This window comes from Sesamum indicum, linkage group LG2 (assembly GCF_000512975.1).
Source record: "Sesamum indicum cultivar Zhongzhi No. 13 linkage group LG2, S_indicum_v1.0, whole genome shotgun sequence".
Taxonomy (NCBI): domain Eukaryota; kingdom Viridiplantae; phylum Streptophyta; class Magnoliopsida; order Lamiales; family Pedaliaceae; genus Sesamum; species Sesamum indicum.
Window position 1 is genome coordinate 17,488,690 of NC_026146.1, and position 15,542 is coordinate 17,504,231.

At 37.9% G+C, this 15,542-nt stretch overlaps 4 protein-coding genes across 7 annotated transcripts in view; 1 reads left to right on the top strand and 3 right to left on the bottom strand.

The window, feature by feature from the left end:
• Positions 1-1,322, top strand: part of LOC105156575 (serine/threonine-protein phosphatase PP2A catalytic subunit-like) — a 4,307-nt gene extending 2,985 nt beyond the window's left edge. Inside the window, exons 4-6 of the mRNA XM_011072746.2 lie at positions 85-162; positions 565-756; positions 853-1,322. Coding sequence (XP_011071048.1) covers positions 85-162; positions 565-756; positions 853-1,026 — 444 coding nt within the window. The 3' untranslated portion in view covers positions 1,027-1,322. The remainder of the gene's footprint in view (positions 1-84; positions 163-564; positions 757-852) is intronic.
• Positions 1,639-4,105, bottom strand: LOC105156576 (glycosyltransferase family 92 protein RCOM_0530710). Its single transcript, XM_011072747.2, has one exon. The coding sequence runs from the start codon at positions 3,766-3,768 to the stop codon at positions 1,933-1,935; it is 1,836 nt and encodes a 611-aa protein (XP_011071049.1). The 5' UTR covers positions 3,769-4,105; the 3' UTR covers positions 1,639-1,932.
• LOC105156577 (histidinol-phosphate aminotransferase, chloroplastic) lies at positions 5,769-10,321 on the bottom strand. Of its 3 annotated transcripts, XR_847364.2 has the most exons (10): positions 9,940-10,318; positions 9,126-9,209; positions 8,841-8,995; positions 8,647-8,744; positions 8,177-8,285; positions 7,936-8,093; positions 7,252-7,394; positions 7,009-7,149; positions 6,173-6,359; positions 5,769-6,080 (listed from the first exon to the last, which is right to left on the bottom strand). XR_847364.2 is itself a non-coding variant. In XM_020692129.1 (9 exons), the coding sequence occupies exons 1-9, from the start codon at positions 10,171-10,173 to the stop codon at positions 6,319-6,321; spliced, it is 1,233 nt and encodes a 410-aa protein (XP_020547788.1). In that variant the 5' UTR covers positions 10,174-10,321; the 3' UTR covers positions 5,769-6,318. The 3 variants fall into 3 exon arrangements, 2 of the variants coding, with proteins under 2 accessions (XP_020547788.1, XP_011071050.1); XM_020692129.1 differs by having other exon boundaries at positions 5,769-6,429; positions 9,940-10,321; XM_011072748.2 differs by having other exon boundaries at positions 5,769-6,359; positions 9,940-10,319.
• Positions 11,972-14,182, bottom strand: LOC105156578 (TORTIFOLIA1-like protein 5). Of its 2 annotated transcripts, XM_020691900.1 has the most exons (5): positions 13,248-14,182; positions 13,067-13,157; positions 12,676-12,825; positions 12,458-12,561; positions 11,972-12,250 (listed from the first exon to the last, which is right to left on the bottom strand). In XM_020691900.1, the coding sequence occupies exons 1-5, from the start codon at positions 14,037-14,039 to the stop codon at positions 12,101-12,103; spliced, it is 1,287 nt and encodes a 428-aa protein (XP_020547559.1). In that variant the 5' UTR covers positions 14,040-14,182; the 3' UTR covers positions 11,972-12,100. The 2 variants fall into 2 exon arrangements, with proteins under 2 accessions (XP_020547559.1, XP_011071052.1); XM_011072750.2 differs by having other exon boundaries at positions 12,458-12,825; positions 13,248-14,179.

Sequence of the window (15,542 nt, forward strand, 5' to 3'; positions counted from 1 at the left end):
GTTTTGATAATCACAACATAAACACCCCCCCCCCCCAATTATAGCATTTTGATTTTATCTGATGCCTCGACAATTTGCTTGTAGGTCTTCTGTCTGCATGGGGGTCTTTCACCTTCGCTTGACACCTTAGATAATATTCGAGCTTTGGACCGCATTCAGGAGGTAAAAACAAGGTTTTCTGATGCCTCATTTTTACATCCATTACATTTTTCTGTGTTTCGAGATTTTTCTTTCCTGGTGTGTGTATGGTTGTGGTGCACCCTCGTGGCGGTTGTGGGTGGTGGCCTCCAATTTAATGATTTAAGGTCTTGTTTTTTCTAGTTTGAAATTTATGCTATTGAAAATCTATACAAAAATGTAGCATCTTCAATTTCTGCTATATTGCTAGTTTTGTCAACTAATGATGGGTGCTTGAGATCCTATTATCTTCTTTATCTTTAGGCTTTTGTTGTTTGCTTGTTCATTCTGATAAAGACATTAGCTTCTCAGTTACAAAGTACTGACCTTAATCAGATGGAGTAGCCTACACATAATTTCTTTCATCGTGTTCTGCTGGACTCTTAGGTTCCACATGAAGGACCAATGTGTGATCTTTTGTGGTCTGATCCGGATGATCGATGTGGATGGGGCATATCCCCACGTGGGGCTGGCTACACCTTCGGACAAGATATAGCTGCTCAGTTCAACCACACAAATGGCCTTACTCTAATTTCAAGAGCTCATCAACTTGTCATGGAGGGTTACAATTGGTGTCAGGTTGGTCTTTAATCTGAATGATTTGAGACTGAGTTAACCACTCGTTAGTCCAACAATAGTTAACTGGTTATTTATTGCTTTCATCTGGATTTGTAGGACAAGAATGTCGTGACAGTTTTTAGCGCCCCAAACTATTGCTACCGCTGCGGGAACATGGCTGCAATACTCGAAATTGGGGAGAACATGGAGCAGAATTTCCTTCAATTTGACCCAGCTCCTCGTCAGATTGAGCCCGACACAACTCGCAAGACTCCAGATTATTTTTTGTAAACTCAACAACTTGGGCATGCTTGCACTCTAGACGTGTCATAAGGAATGAGTACTTTTATTTGAGGACTATTGCCCAGATCATTCAATTTTTTTCAAGTTTTGGAGATCGCTCTGCTCCTGAATTCAGTTATGTATGTGCTCAGGATACTTGCTGGAGAAATGAGCGAAGGGAGGGAGTGGTCTTTTGTATATTTTCCAAAGCAGAAAGCAACCATGACATTTATATTTTGCTCTGTAATTTACAAGGTTCTTGTAGGATCAAGTTTTCAGTATCCCAATCAGTTTTCCCCTTTTAATGGCTGTGTACTTAGCTTCCAGAAATTCCTATTATGGTTGATCTACATTCTAGCTTTCCTTTCTTACATCAGTAGATGCCTATTAGGGTCAGCAGTCTGCATACTTCTATGCTGAATACATATTTTTCCAGTGTTACAAAACATTTATCATCCATTTTCCTGTGGTGTGCCGTCCGCCTAGCCTTCCATTTCAAAAGCCTCTGAACTCTATCTTACTCTCTTAAAACCACTTCGTACTAATGGATTCTCGAGTGTAACAGGATATGAACTGCTGCTCCATCCATGTACACTTTTAACAAATTTGTTGTGTAATATATTTGAGAAACGTGCTAGGAATATTCAGATAGCGCTGCAAATAAGATTACAAGGAAGCTAAGAATAAGCTTTACGACAGAGTATAGGGAGTATCCAATCAGTAATCACTGAATAAGCATGGAGCAAAGAATAGTGCAAAATCCTCATCAAAATTACACTATGTAAAATTCCTGTACCAAGATCTATGCCCTTCAATCTGTTGTCTATAAAAACAAAAAATGAGATAAATTCTGAAACAATAATGAATGAATGATTATCGTGTGATTTCCTCCTTTACAATGGGGAAAGGTGAACTTCAACTCTCCCCGGTTTGATCAGTCAAAGCTGAATGCCTCGCCCATGGCAGCAAACTGGTCGAAGGATCAGCCAAATTGGTCAAAACAAAGTCCCTCAACCCCGTGTCCCAAACCTCACAGAACTTCTGTGGCCAATCAGGCGGTTCAATGGCCTCCGTCCCCAGCCCTGGTGCCCTGTCCCTCGACCCTTCGTTTTGGTTATCTTGCCAATCCGCAACATATGTAGCAACTCTTCTGTAAAACTTAGCTCTGAAAACGTCCCACACCTGGTATTTATAGTGATTGATTGTAGCTGTACTCTGAGGTAAATTCAGGTATTCGAATCCCTTCCTCAGATGAAAATGGTGTACCACATTGAGCAAGGTAGTGTCTAGTGCATCTGGTCTAATGATTGATTTATGCCTCTCAGGACTCTGGAGACGACAAGTATAACCAACGGTGACTCCCTGTGGGGGTGGTGAATTCAGCCCTGATGGCCCAAAACTGTGGCAAGATGTCCTGATCTCCCCAATAGTGGTCGACGATGACGAAAAATTTGCAACTAAGGCACGAAGTGAATTCTGAGACGCATAACCCACTGCCCTGAAGTTCTGGTGTCCAGTTGTTGAATATGGAAAGTAGAAATACTCATCCACGTCCATGAAGGAAATCCAATTGCATTCATCCTTTGCTCTGACAGCACAGTGTGAGAATCCGGCTTCCTGAGTCTTGATCCATGGCCAAACATGCCTAGTAACATTGTAGTTTTCAAGATCAAGCTCCTGAATAACCTCATCCAGTCCGTCATCACTATTGTTATCATAGATGAACCACCTTTCAACTCCAAGCCAAGAATGATACATAATCCACTCACGAATGGCTGGAGCCTGATTCCACACCATTGTACACACACAAAGCTCGTATTTTCCCCCCAGACTCCTCTTCTTAACAACGGGCCCTGAGTCGAAAATCTTGGCCACTGATGGCACAAGCACTCGCTTGTGAGCTCGATTGCGAGCATGGGGTGTTGCTCCAACGGTCACACGAATCCCCTGAGCCTTATCAGGGTTTCTACTAATGCTCTTTGGCAAAGAACACCTCACAACTTCCTGGGCGGCAGTCAAAGCCTTCGTTGTGAACATAAACCTTCCACCCCTTTCCCATTTCCCTAATCCAAAATGGCAACTAAACTGACTAGGATCAGACTCTCTATCAGGCCTCAAATTCAATCCCTTAACAAACACAATAGCAGTGTCCCCATCCAAAGTAGCCTCATAAGCCACATTTTCCCAAGAATTAACAGTCTGACTATCCACCCGCAGCCCAACTTTCTCCCCCAAGATTCCATTTTTACCCCGCCTCTTCAAGTTTACAACACTTGAATAGTTCACAGGTGGAAGAGGGCACCTTACAATTGACCTAAACCCATCATATTCATCAACAGAAAACACATTTTTCTTTTCAAAATCACCACTGTCAATGCTGTCAAATTTACCATAATAAATACACTCCAACTCTTCAGCACCACTCTTCTCCATCTTTCCACCGCCCACCAATAACAAAACATGGTCGGGGAACAAAACCCGGCTCTCTATTTTCAATGGCAGCAGCGAACCATCAAAATCTTGAACTGATTTAACTTTTCTCGAAATAGAGGAAGACAACAAAGATAAGCTTGAAACCACTTGAACAGGGCGATAAGCGGAAGATCTAAAGGGAGTCGTATAGGATAAAAGACAAAGCGAAGTGAAGAAGCTAAAACACATAACAAGAGATCTTACAGACAAGAAGTGGCGAGGAGAATAAGATTGCCTGAGAATGCGTTTTCTCTTGCGGCGTTGATCTGAAGAATCCATTTTCCTTTCTCTATAAACAAGACTTAGGAGAGGATCTATCACCAAAGCTTTGAGAAAGAATGTAATTCAATTTCGGCCTACAGACGTTGTGTACTCTTTAAGGTTGATTGCTTCTGGTAATACGGCAAGTGTCGGAGAGAGAATGGAAAAGACGAGTTTTGACGCGTTTGGTGAGCTGCGAGGAATCAGGATTCGGTGGTTCTTCTCGAAAAACTACTGTATATTTTATAAAGAATTTGAAGGTGAATGCAAGTTTTAATGGGAAGTTGGGGTGCGGTGTGTAGACTGCTCCAGTCCACACCTGTGATTCTTGTGAGGAACATTTTTGAGCACGCGAGGAATATTGAGGGTGTGGGGAAGTTTCTACTTTCAATTGGCCACCAGAGGAGAGTGAGACCAATCATTATTTTGGAAATTGGAAAAGTCAGAATAGCTTAAAGAGTTGTGGACGTTACAGATTCTGGGATAAATAGTAAGTTTTCGCACATCATATCTACCTATATAAATTACTTATGATCAAATATTTATATGAATTTTATCATTTAATCTTTATAGATAAAAAAAAAAGATATTTGAAATATATAAACTAATTAGTTGATATAAATATTGATGACGTAATATTCGAGTTGGGAAAAAAAAGATATGATTAAAAAAAACTATCAAAATATAAATACAAGATCAAGACATCAAAACTCAAAATTATCTAACCCTTATATTAATTCAGTGTCATTTGAATTACCATTATTTATTGTGACCAATTCTCCACGCTGATCAAAAATTTCAATATTAATGGAGAAAAGCATTTGTCACACAATTATTTAACAAGATTAAAGTTTTGAGGTGAAAAAAAAATTGGACCTAAATATTTTGGAATGTCCCTAAAAAGGCTACTGGATAAGCAATTATTGCAGTACATAATTTGTCCCCTTTAATCAAAAATCTTGAAACGAATAAGCAATAATTCAGTAGCGGCTTTAATAATTTAATAACCTACACTAATAAATACTCCGACATATTTAACCGACTTCCAGACCATAGATCACGCAAACGACAACCCGACGCGCCCACACCATCCCGTGTCTGTGATGGTTGTCCAATCGCTTTCCCGGCTCCGGCGGTAAACTGTTGAATTAATTAATTTTGTAAAGTATCCAATAATTATCATCTAATTAAATGGTCTTTTTAACTTAATTACTACAATTATCACCGGCGCACAAAGCAGGAAATGTTCTAAAACACAAGGAAACACCTCAAAAGCTTCTATTGTCCTAATTTTGGATTTGGACCAGCTATGTACGTATGTATGTACAGCCTGGTTACAATTATTATTTAGATAAGCTTTTGCCTTTTTGGTAAACTTTTTTTTTTTAATTATTAATATAATCCGTATAATTGCCTTTCTAATTAAGTAAGGATTAGTTTGTCCGTGCTGTAAATGACGACAATTAATGATTTAAATTGTCGGAACCTGACAAATGCGGACACATGTAAAAGATAAACATTTATTATTATATAAATAAAACAGAGACGTACACATACATCTTCCACCTTCAGCAATATAAAACTTCAATGTTCCATACAAAAAGTCGTAAGTATTGAATAATATATACAGAATTATACAAAGACGGGTCTATCAAATTATAGCTCCCATAATGTCACATGCATGAGTGTTCATCATCCTTAAACATGTGACTTGAAATTCCACTGGCTAAGGAATGAAAACACTACACGCCTAAGTCGTTGGAATGTTTGATTTTTTTTGTTAATTTTTGGATTAGTGGGGTGAAGTGGAAGCTAGAGCTGGCATTAGGTAGCTGAAAGGTGTATTATTAGTGTTGTGGCAGCCTTGTTGAATACGTATAAAAGTATCTAAATCATTTGTTTGAATAATTAAAAATGCTTTAAGCATTTGATGATTAAACAAAATGATTCTTAGTCCGGTAGCTTCACGTAAATCACTATCATGCACCGGTAAATGCGCCTCCTAATCCGATTGGTTAGACGAAAACATATGGAATTTTCGCAGGTACACACTCTCTGGATGCTGGGGTATGGAATAGTCAGAGGTTTTCATGATTCCAAGAATCATACTGGCGCTGAATTACACAGATTCCTATTCCATATGTAAAATATTTTTCAAATACATAAAGTAATTATATGCATGTGGCGTGTATATGTAATCATCATTTTACCATAGAAGATCCAACATACTGTGATGTGCGTGTTGTGAAGAACAGAACAGTAACTATGGAGTGAGGCGAAGGCGAGGAGGGATTAATTCAGCAAGTGCCAAGATGTTTCCTCATTTGCCACTGGATTTGAGAAAGAATGAGACTTAACTTGAGTGCTTTTACAAAGTTAGTTGAATTTAGGTTGGATTCCAGAAGAGTATCCGCAGCCATACCTTTTACTTATAAGAGGTTCATTGCTTCGCAATATGGTTCACAGCCTGTGTAGAATCAGTATAGGGTTTTGAGGCTCTCCATTAAAGCATCTGTATGCTCTGGCTTGCCAACAGAGACTCGAACATAACCAGCCAATTCTTTGTTGCTATAGTGACGAATCATCACACCTTTTTTGGCAAGGTCTTCCTGTAAAATGCAGGAATTCTTGTAAAGTGTGTTTTCCCAGAACAGCAAAAGGGCGAGAAAGAGACTGAAACTGCATAACCATCAAAGCTGGTAATCACTATCATGTTTGAAATAAGAGAACCACAGATTAGAGGACTGTGACTTGTGAACCTGTTTGTTTTTTTTTACCACATCTAAGCAGCATAAACAAAAGCTTCAATGTCAAGGAATTATGATGGTTGGATTTCATGGTTCTTATGGATGAGACATTGAAATGAGGCAGATAATGCAATGTATAAGGCTCAGGTTAGAATTGCAGGTCTGTTGGCTTGTTCTGGCAGTGGAGGTGCATCATCGCTCAAAAGGGCAGAGATGTGGAAAGCAGAAGCCTAGAAGGCAGGCTGAGGTATATGACCATGGATGGGCTCACAACGTTGTGGAGGTTCTATGAGAAGGTGTAGCTTGAATCTTTTGGCCTCAGAAACAGACAAGTATTCCCTCACAGCAACTAACAAGTTTAGCATATAATGGACCATCATACCTAAACTGATATTTTGCAACTATAATAAACACTCGGCAAATGATGAGCTTTTAGTCAACATAAACACACAACATATCTTCCCGAGCCAAAAGCTTCTCATCAACATTAAACCTGGTTCAGTTTTCATACCTTCAACTTCTTAGCATCCACTCCAGATGTGACCTCGCAAAGAATGAAATTGGAATAGCTTGGATACGGATTAAGAAATGGTACTTCTTTCAAAAGCTTGAAGAGCCTCTCTCGTTCTTGCACCAATGCTACTTTCACATTCTGGCATCAATTGCAAATTCTATAAGACATAATACTTGAAAAACAATGGACTAACACAGTCAAATAAACTATTGGCCCTCTCAGACGTGTTGCTCTTGGTACCTCTAGATAATCAGGATTCTGCAATGCTGCACATGCTGCAAGTTCAGCAGCAACAGACACATTATATGGTTGCTTAGCCCTCCATAGATATTCAATAATGCTCAATGGAAATGCTCCATATCCAACTCGAAGTCCCGCTAAAGCTGAATTGCCACAATGTACAAGCATGAGTTCAAATTCATATACATACAAGATTCAAAACCTATTGCAAATGTTTCCAGCTGCCAGAACAAAAAACCTGTAGCAGTAAAATCAATTAAGCATCGAGTAGCTTTAATTTGGATAGGTTAGATGACAGGTTGAAGGTTTGAACTCAGGAAGTTGGTTCAACTTCTCTGTGTAGTCCATATTTAGATGACAGAAAATACTCTTAGTTTTATTGAGCTTAGTAACATAATAACAGAAGATTCCTGAACTCCAAATTATAAATTGTACCACAATATGAAAGCATTATGAAACGTATGATTAAGTTGAAACCCCTAGCTTTAGGAAATAGCAGGAATCTTTCTAACCAAGTTCCATGGTTTCAAGCAAGGATTCTACATGGTGCACATTTGAAGGTGAAATTTCATGTTCAAAACCATCTGAATATTTGAAGCTTCACCATGAACTGAGCAATGCAATTTTTTGAATGACCTAGTTTTATAATAATGCTTAGCTCTTCACAAAGAGAAAGGAAAATACCAGCTCTTTTGCTGAATGTACGAAGAACTATTAGATTCTCGAACTTCTTCACCCATCTCAACCTGGACTCGAGTCCTGAAAATTCAATGTATGCTTCATCCAGCACAACCAATATTGGCAGATTAAGTATTTCCAAAAGAGTGTCATCATTGATGATGCTGCCAGACAAATGAACATGGTTAACTGACACTTAGCCTTAACTATGAGGATGAACAAATGAATGGACCCAAGAGAAAAATACCTTCCATCTGGATTATTAGGTGATGTCAGGAATATACACTTTGGTTTCTCCTGTTCAACAACTTCAATAATCCGTTTTACATCCAAGCTGAAGTCTGACTTCCTAGGAACTACCAAACAGGTTTAAGTTAAATAAGATCCTGGAGATGAAGGTGAAACATGGATTTAGTGCAAAGACTGTACACAACTCAGTCAAAGGAAAAACAAACTGCGCAACTTCTTGAAACATAAAACTGGTGAAATATAAGACCATCAACTACTTTTATTAACAGTATATACACCTAATCAAGTTCTTGCCAGAACCTGATATTTTTGCCGATTCACTACCACTCATAGGATAAGTAATTTAGCAAAAACTCATCACAGTAACAGTACCATCAACAGCTGGGAGAGAAACTGGCTTAAGGAATAAGATAGGTTTGAGCCAGAAAAATGTAGAGGTGGATGAAAAGAAACAAGGAACACGCATACCTTTGATAACAACAGCACCATTAACACCCGCATCAAATTCATACATTGTAAAGGTTGGTGGGCAGTCAAGGATTTTGTCACCAGGTTCTAAGACACATCTGCAGCATCAATTTGAAAACAGAGATGTAGATAAACACTAACAATATCAAACAGAACGCAACCACACACATCTTGGAAAGGACTGTGCTACAAACCGCATAATCAAATCAATCAGTTCATCTGCACCACATCCAGCTAGAATATAATCAGATTCAAGGCCAGAATCTTCAGCAAGTGCAGCTCGCAATCTACGGCTTTCAGGATCAGGATAAATATAAGGGAACCTCATGGACCCCAAAGCCTCAAAAACCTACAAGAAATTGTTAGTGTGTCAACAAAACTATGCAAAGACGGAAAACTATGCCATCACAACAATGGATGATGGGTTTATGTAATAAAGAATCAAATTCATGAAAGCACTTAAGACACTTTAGCCTCGCCTCTGGTGGCGGACCATATGGGTTTTCATTGGCATCCAGTTTAACAATATCCTCAGGCTTCCTACCAAGACGGGTGGACAACACCTGCAAAAAATATACCATTAACTTTTAGAAGAAATCATGGGAAATTATGATTTTCCAGCCAAACAAAAGTTGCAGCTTTTAAATTAGACAGTCAACTAAAAAGTATTTTAGATACTGGAATATGGATTCACAAACAGGACTTTGAACAAATGTGGGTCATGAATAACAATGCTAGCATCAAAATCCATTCAACCAAGGACCAAACATGTTCTTGGTAAAGTATAATCAATCTATCAGAAGTTCTACATTCGTTTGTTTATATGAACATAAGGACAATTAAAGATATTCAAAGACCAATAATTGGATCAATAGGCAACAGTTCCTCAGCAATGTCCATGCCTTACGTAATACTGCCATTTTCTTTGTGCACCTATTTAGTCTTGAATTACATTACGAGTTAATGGACAATATTTAAAATCCATATATTGTTCAACTTTCACTACTCACGATTCTCAACTGCATTGCATAAAGATTTTTCATTTGGTTGATTTTGAAGATGAGAAGAAGTAAAGTAAATGATTTTAGAAATTATTTAGAAACTACAGTTAATTACAACAGCTCAGATACTGAAACCACGATTTTCAAGCTCCACAAAGCACAAATGATAAGATAAATAAAGCAAGAAACGCGTCAACCTAAAATTGAAAAAGAGAAATCGAAACAACTCTCTAATTTGATTCAACGACAAAGTGAAATACGTCATTGGAAATGATGGGAGGTGAAAACTGACCTCAAATGGCAAGATAGGCTGATAAGGGGATAATTTCCGGAGATGGGGCCGGATAAAAGAATCCCCGGTCAAGGAGCAGTCATCCTCTTTAACAGGCACGGAGGAGGAGGTGGAGGCGGCTGGCGGGGGCATAAATGTAGTCCGACTCCCTCTGAGACCACAACAATCGGGAGAGAGTTTTGGTCTGTGTAAGCAGAGAGAAGAGGTGTTGCAGAAGAAATCAGTGACGCCCATGTAGAATTAATCTGTCTACTCTACACAGCAGAAATATCCAACAGCGTTTCTGAACCCTAAAGCTAAACCCAGAACAACAAGAGCAGGCAAGTTGGCACTCGGCACTCCGCTTGGCTGCGTTAGTAGACGACAAAATACTCTCATAATATTTGGTTTCAGTTTTACTTATATCTGATATGGGCACCATGTTTGCTTGATTTATTTTGAAAATTTTGGTGTTGTTTTAAAATATTTTGAAACAGTATTTTATTTGTTTTTTGTCAAAATAAATCTACACTAATTATAAATTCGATAACTAAAAAAATTATATACATACTCATACATATATATAAAAGAGATATGATTTGACAATGAAAAATATTTTTTATCTCCTACTAAATAATATCAAATATATCATATTTATTTTATATTATCTTCAAAAATAAATCCAAACATACATACTATCTCTAACATATACTTATTTATCTTTGTTTTTCTCCCTCTATCTCCATAAAATTTATCAAAACAAGTAAAAAACCAAACATAGTGTCTGTATTTTGGGCCTACCATCCCACAAAATTCATGCTCCTGAATTTTTTCTTTTTCTGCAATTTTCCTAATTTTTTGGGATTATTTATACTCCTATAAATAACAGAAATCTCGCTTCACACTATACAACAACAACGGATCATTGCATCAATTTTTTGTTAATAGATAATTAATTTATTTAAATTTTATATTAATTGATATTTTTTTTATTTAAAATAAATTTTAAATTAAAAAAATATTTATTATAATGAAACAGTAAAATGATTTATACGAAGAAAGCTCCGAATTTATAATCTCTTATGCTTTCCAATTTAGATGTGGGAGTGTGGTAGATAGCCATCCTGGATTCAGCCCAACTCCCCTAAGTCAACGGGCTGAAGATGAGCCAGAGTCCAAGAATCCCGCATTCGGACGCTCCACAATACTTCCATTTCCATTTGTGCGGTGAAGTAGAAGAGAAACTACTAGCCAATATTACAGTTGAGGCCATCTTTGGATTTACGACTCCTTAAATGTTCATGTCATGATATGTCCACAATTTCTTTGCATCGCATGGATGATACCGTATCAAATATGCATATGATGTGGAGAATTTTATAAAAGTCGGCAATCTTCGGATAATATCTGAACCCATTTTATTAATTTAAAATTTGACTTGGGTGCAATCTAAATCATAATACGTACGGACTCACTATGATAATTGAATTATTGATTTTTAAAATTACAGTTAGAGAAAATTTATAAATAGTCGTTGTTCATACTACATATATGACTTTTGTTACCCTAGCTTCATTAGCTTTTTGTTTTACAACCTACTAATTAAGTATCAAAAGATTATAGCCGGAGTCTTTCTAGTGTAATTTTAATGGTGGTGTATTTGTAGGTTCATATCTCGGATAATCAAAACGTATCTCATCCATTTAGAATAGCAGCCACCCAAAATCACTTTAAAAGATTTTGTTTCGAATTTTTTATACAATAATATAGATCTCGAGATATGTAATCATACCTGATCAAATGAATATATATTCCACTTTATAGACGATAGAAACTATGAATATGTTACGAGCCAAACATGATTTCCGTAGAGAACTAAAGCAAAAAGCCCGAGATTTGAAGTAATCTCCTGCAATAGTTCTTGCATGTTACAAAATTCTGCATATATGCACTCGACAGAGAATACTAACTAAAAGGCTAAATAATAAGGAACAACCTTGAGGAATTGACTACCCAGCATTTTGTTGTTCGCCAGTCTTTTTTGGTCAGATTGTGCACTACAGTATTTATAAATACTTCTAAGCATGAACTACCTTTTGGAAAAACTAGTAAACTAAGAATTGACATTCTGGCCTTCAGTTTTCCTCCAAAACTTTGGACTGAGAAATTCTGCTCCGGCTACTTAACAACATGTATTTCCTGCACATTCAGGTCCGAAGATCCCTTTAGTTGGCATTGCCAAACCATGCTTCATCTCGTCTACCACCTTCTCCAGCCCCGCCACTCGTTTTTCTAAAGAACTCATTCCCTTCTCCGAGCTTCCCATAAATCTCTGAAGAACCAAAGAACAAAATTCAATATTAAATTGTCCACTACGTGCCTTGTCAAAATCACTGGATTGTTGAATCTAGGAGCAAACAATTGAGAACATAAAAGAATGGTTGGTATTTAGTTGCTTGAGTAAGTTTCCAATTATCATAACAATAGAACATGTCTGCATAAAGCAAAACAGACACCAGCACAAGATATGGAGTAATACCTGGAGCAGGTCCAACAAGCTAGATTGCTGGTTTCCAATCTGCATAAGCTGTTTGCGGATCACACACAGGTCCTCCAACTCCTTTTCATTGAGTTTCTTAACATCTTCATCAGCCAAATTCAAATTGTCCTCACAGTTCAAGGGAACCACTAGAAGATTTTTCCTAGTATCGAGCTTATTGGATTTACAAATACATGGTTTCTTGTCCTCCTCAATACCTAGAATGGTTTCCCGACTGCTGGCTGTAGACGAATAACTCAATGCAGGTGACAGGGTCGGCATAATTTTCCTCATTGGTGCTGGAGTTTGCAAGCCACTATTGCACGGACTTCTGCAGGGCAAGACAGAGGAGCGCCGGCTGCGGTTATCTGATTGCACAGCATTACTGTGTTATTGTTAGAGATCTTGCATCATAAAAGATTATGCAGAGAGTATTTATGCCATGAGATGATCATTACTAGCAAAAAAGGATTGCAAGCATAATTCAGGATTATGCAGTGTCCGCAATTTCCACCACAGATAATTGCTAGCAAAAACTAACCTCAAATCCTTAAAGATTGAAAGAAATCATTTTGGGATTTGAAATTGAAAACCGAAAATCTTCATTACCTTTTGGTGGTGCAGTCACTTCTTGCAATGGCGCAGGAACATCTCTCCATATCTCCAATGCTCGATTCATCGTCTCTCGGACAACCTTAACCTGTTCCATTGACAAGTAAATTAACATTTCTCTTTCTTCACATTCTACGAAACAACAATAAAACTCAAAAAACTTAAGTACCTAAGATACCTTATCAAATCGTCTGCTCTCCAGAGCAGAGACGCACGGAACCTTGAACTCCGGCGCCAAATCTCTCTCCACCACTGCCACCTTCTCCAAGACCTCCGCCGCAGCTTTTCTCGTTGCCCATTCTTCACTGCCCAAGAACTCAACCACAGTTGAAATCAAAGAAGTAATCAGACTCTTGCTCCTCCCACAACCAGAACCCACTATACTACCGAGAAAAAGTAACAAAGCAGGCTTCGCCTTGAAACACTCGCTCCTCACCAACTTCAAAACCTTTGCCGAAAGCTTCCTCAGCTCCGCCACGTCAATTTTCCCCCCGGCGTCCACCGCCGCAGAGAGGCAGAGCGACAAACCGATCTGAGCGTTCATATCTTGTTCGTGGAAAAGCGCGTCAATGAGGGGTTTGAGGACGGTGGCGAACGGTTGCGACGTCACGTTAGTGGTGATGGATGCAACTGCGTCTACGCAGGCAGCTCGGACGGCGGAATCGGGATCACGAAGCCTGCGGAGGACGGCCGAGATCATACGTGACAGGTGGGGCGACAGAGCATCGCCATGAGCGGCGGAGAGGACGCCCAAAAGACGGACGCATTGGCGGCGGACGGGGGATTTCTCCGAGGAGTCCGTGGAGGAGATGCAATTCAAGAACGGAGCCAAAGCGTCGGTTGAGAGTGCTCTAGCTATGTTCTCGAGTTCGTAGGTGGCCATAGAAAGTGTGTCTCTGTCTGCAAGTTTGTTAAGACAAGTGTTGACTCGTATTTTCAGTTCACCAGACGTTTGTTTGGCGATTGTCATCGTATGAAATGACACTCAAGATTACGGCTAAAGAGGTGGGTGAGGCGGCGGAGCGTGGCGGAGACACCGGGTGAAACGGTGGTGATGGATCAAAGGGTTCAAGTGAAGCGGTGGTATTTATACGTTGAGGGGAGGATTTCATGCGGGGAGAGAGTGGGGCCGGTAAATTAAATTATTTATTATTTCTGTAATTCTTTGTCTTTTTTGATAATAGTGACTAGTGAGGGAGGTGTTGGTCTGAGATCTCAGATCATACGATACGACTGGTGAAAGAGTAGAAATGTCGGGAAAGCAAATTTACCTTTCCAGAAAAGGTCAAAAGGGTCATCATCTTTTGCCCAAATTCTTCTACTTTCTTAATCTGGCTTTGGAAAATTCAACACCCAATTCCATGTAATTAAATTCAAATAAATACATTTCATCTTTTATCATAATATTCCTTATTCGTATCATTTAAATATTTACTATAGTAATTATTAATTTATTTAATAAGTTTTTAATATAAATTATGCAGTAAGGGGTCGCTTACTTTTTTTCGTTGAATAAATAATTGATAGAGCTCGATTTGATCAAATGTAATATCACATTTTTAGGGTAGAATAGATTATGATCATGCTTTTTTTATGAAGTACTAGCATACCGTTATTTCTTATATTAAATCATAATAAAAGTGGATTGAACTATAAATAAACGGTCCTAATAATATAATTTTTTCTAAAATAAGCTTCGAATTGCAATTATTTGTGTTTTTATCAAAACTCTATAAAATTGGCTTAATCCCATGGATAAAAACTAGAGTAGACCATTTGACCCTAACCGTTGGAGTTATAAGACAACGAGACAGCAAGAATTGAAGTCCAAGTTATTATTATGCAATTCATAAATTGAAATAATTGAGGTCAAATTAAGATGTTTGAATTCTTTGAGGATTTCCCAAGATTTAAACTTAACACTGCCGCGTTCAACACCAAGAAATTTGACTGCCACATTAACTTCAATCTCCACAACACACACCAATCATAGGAATTATATAATGTAACGGAAATTAATAAGTCCAACAATTAGATTAGTAAATACTTTATTCAGACGATAATTGAAGTCTCAAAATTATAAGGACTTTAAGTGCAAATTCCATTAATTGAGTGTTGGTGTGCCATTTTTATTTTTTTTTTAAATATATTTGATTGATGGAACGACAAGTGCTTTAGATCAATATCTTTCTTTATTACTTACCAATAAGTATTTATAAGAAAACAACCACATCAAGTACATTAGCATGTTTACTGACAATTTAATCTGGACCTGCTACAATTGGAGCATAGAAACAAGTAATATTAGTATATAATACATTATGTGGACTGTTATATTTAGAGATAATTGCACTGTCCTTCATTAAGATTTGGTATGATTATTTCATATAATTTAAAAAATTATATTTAATATTCATAATATTTATTTTTATCTAATGAATTGTAAATCTTTATGCTAGTTAGAATTCACTAA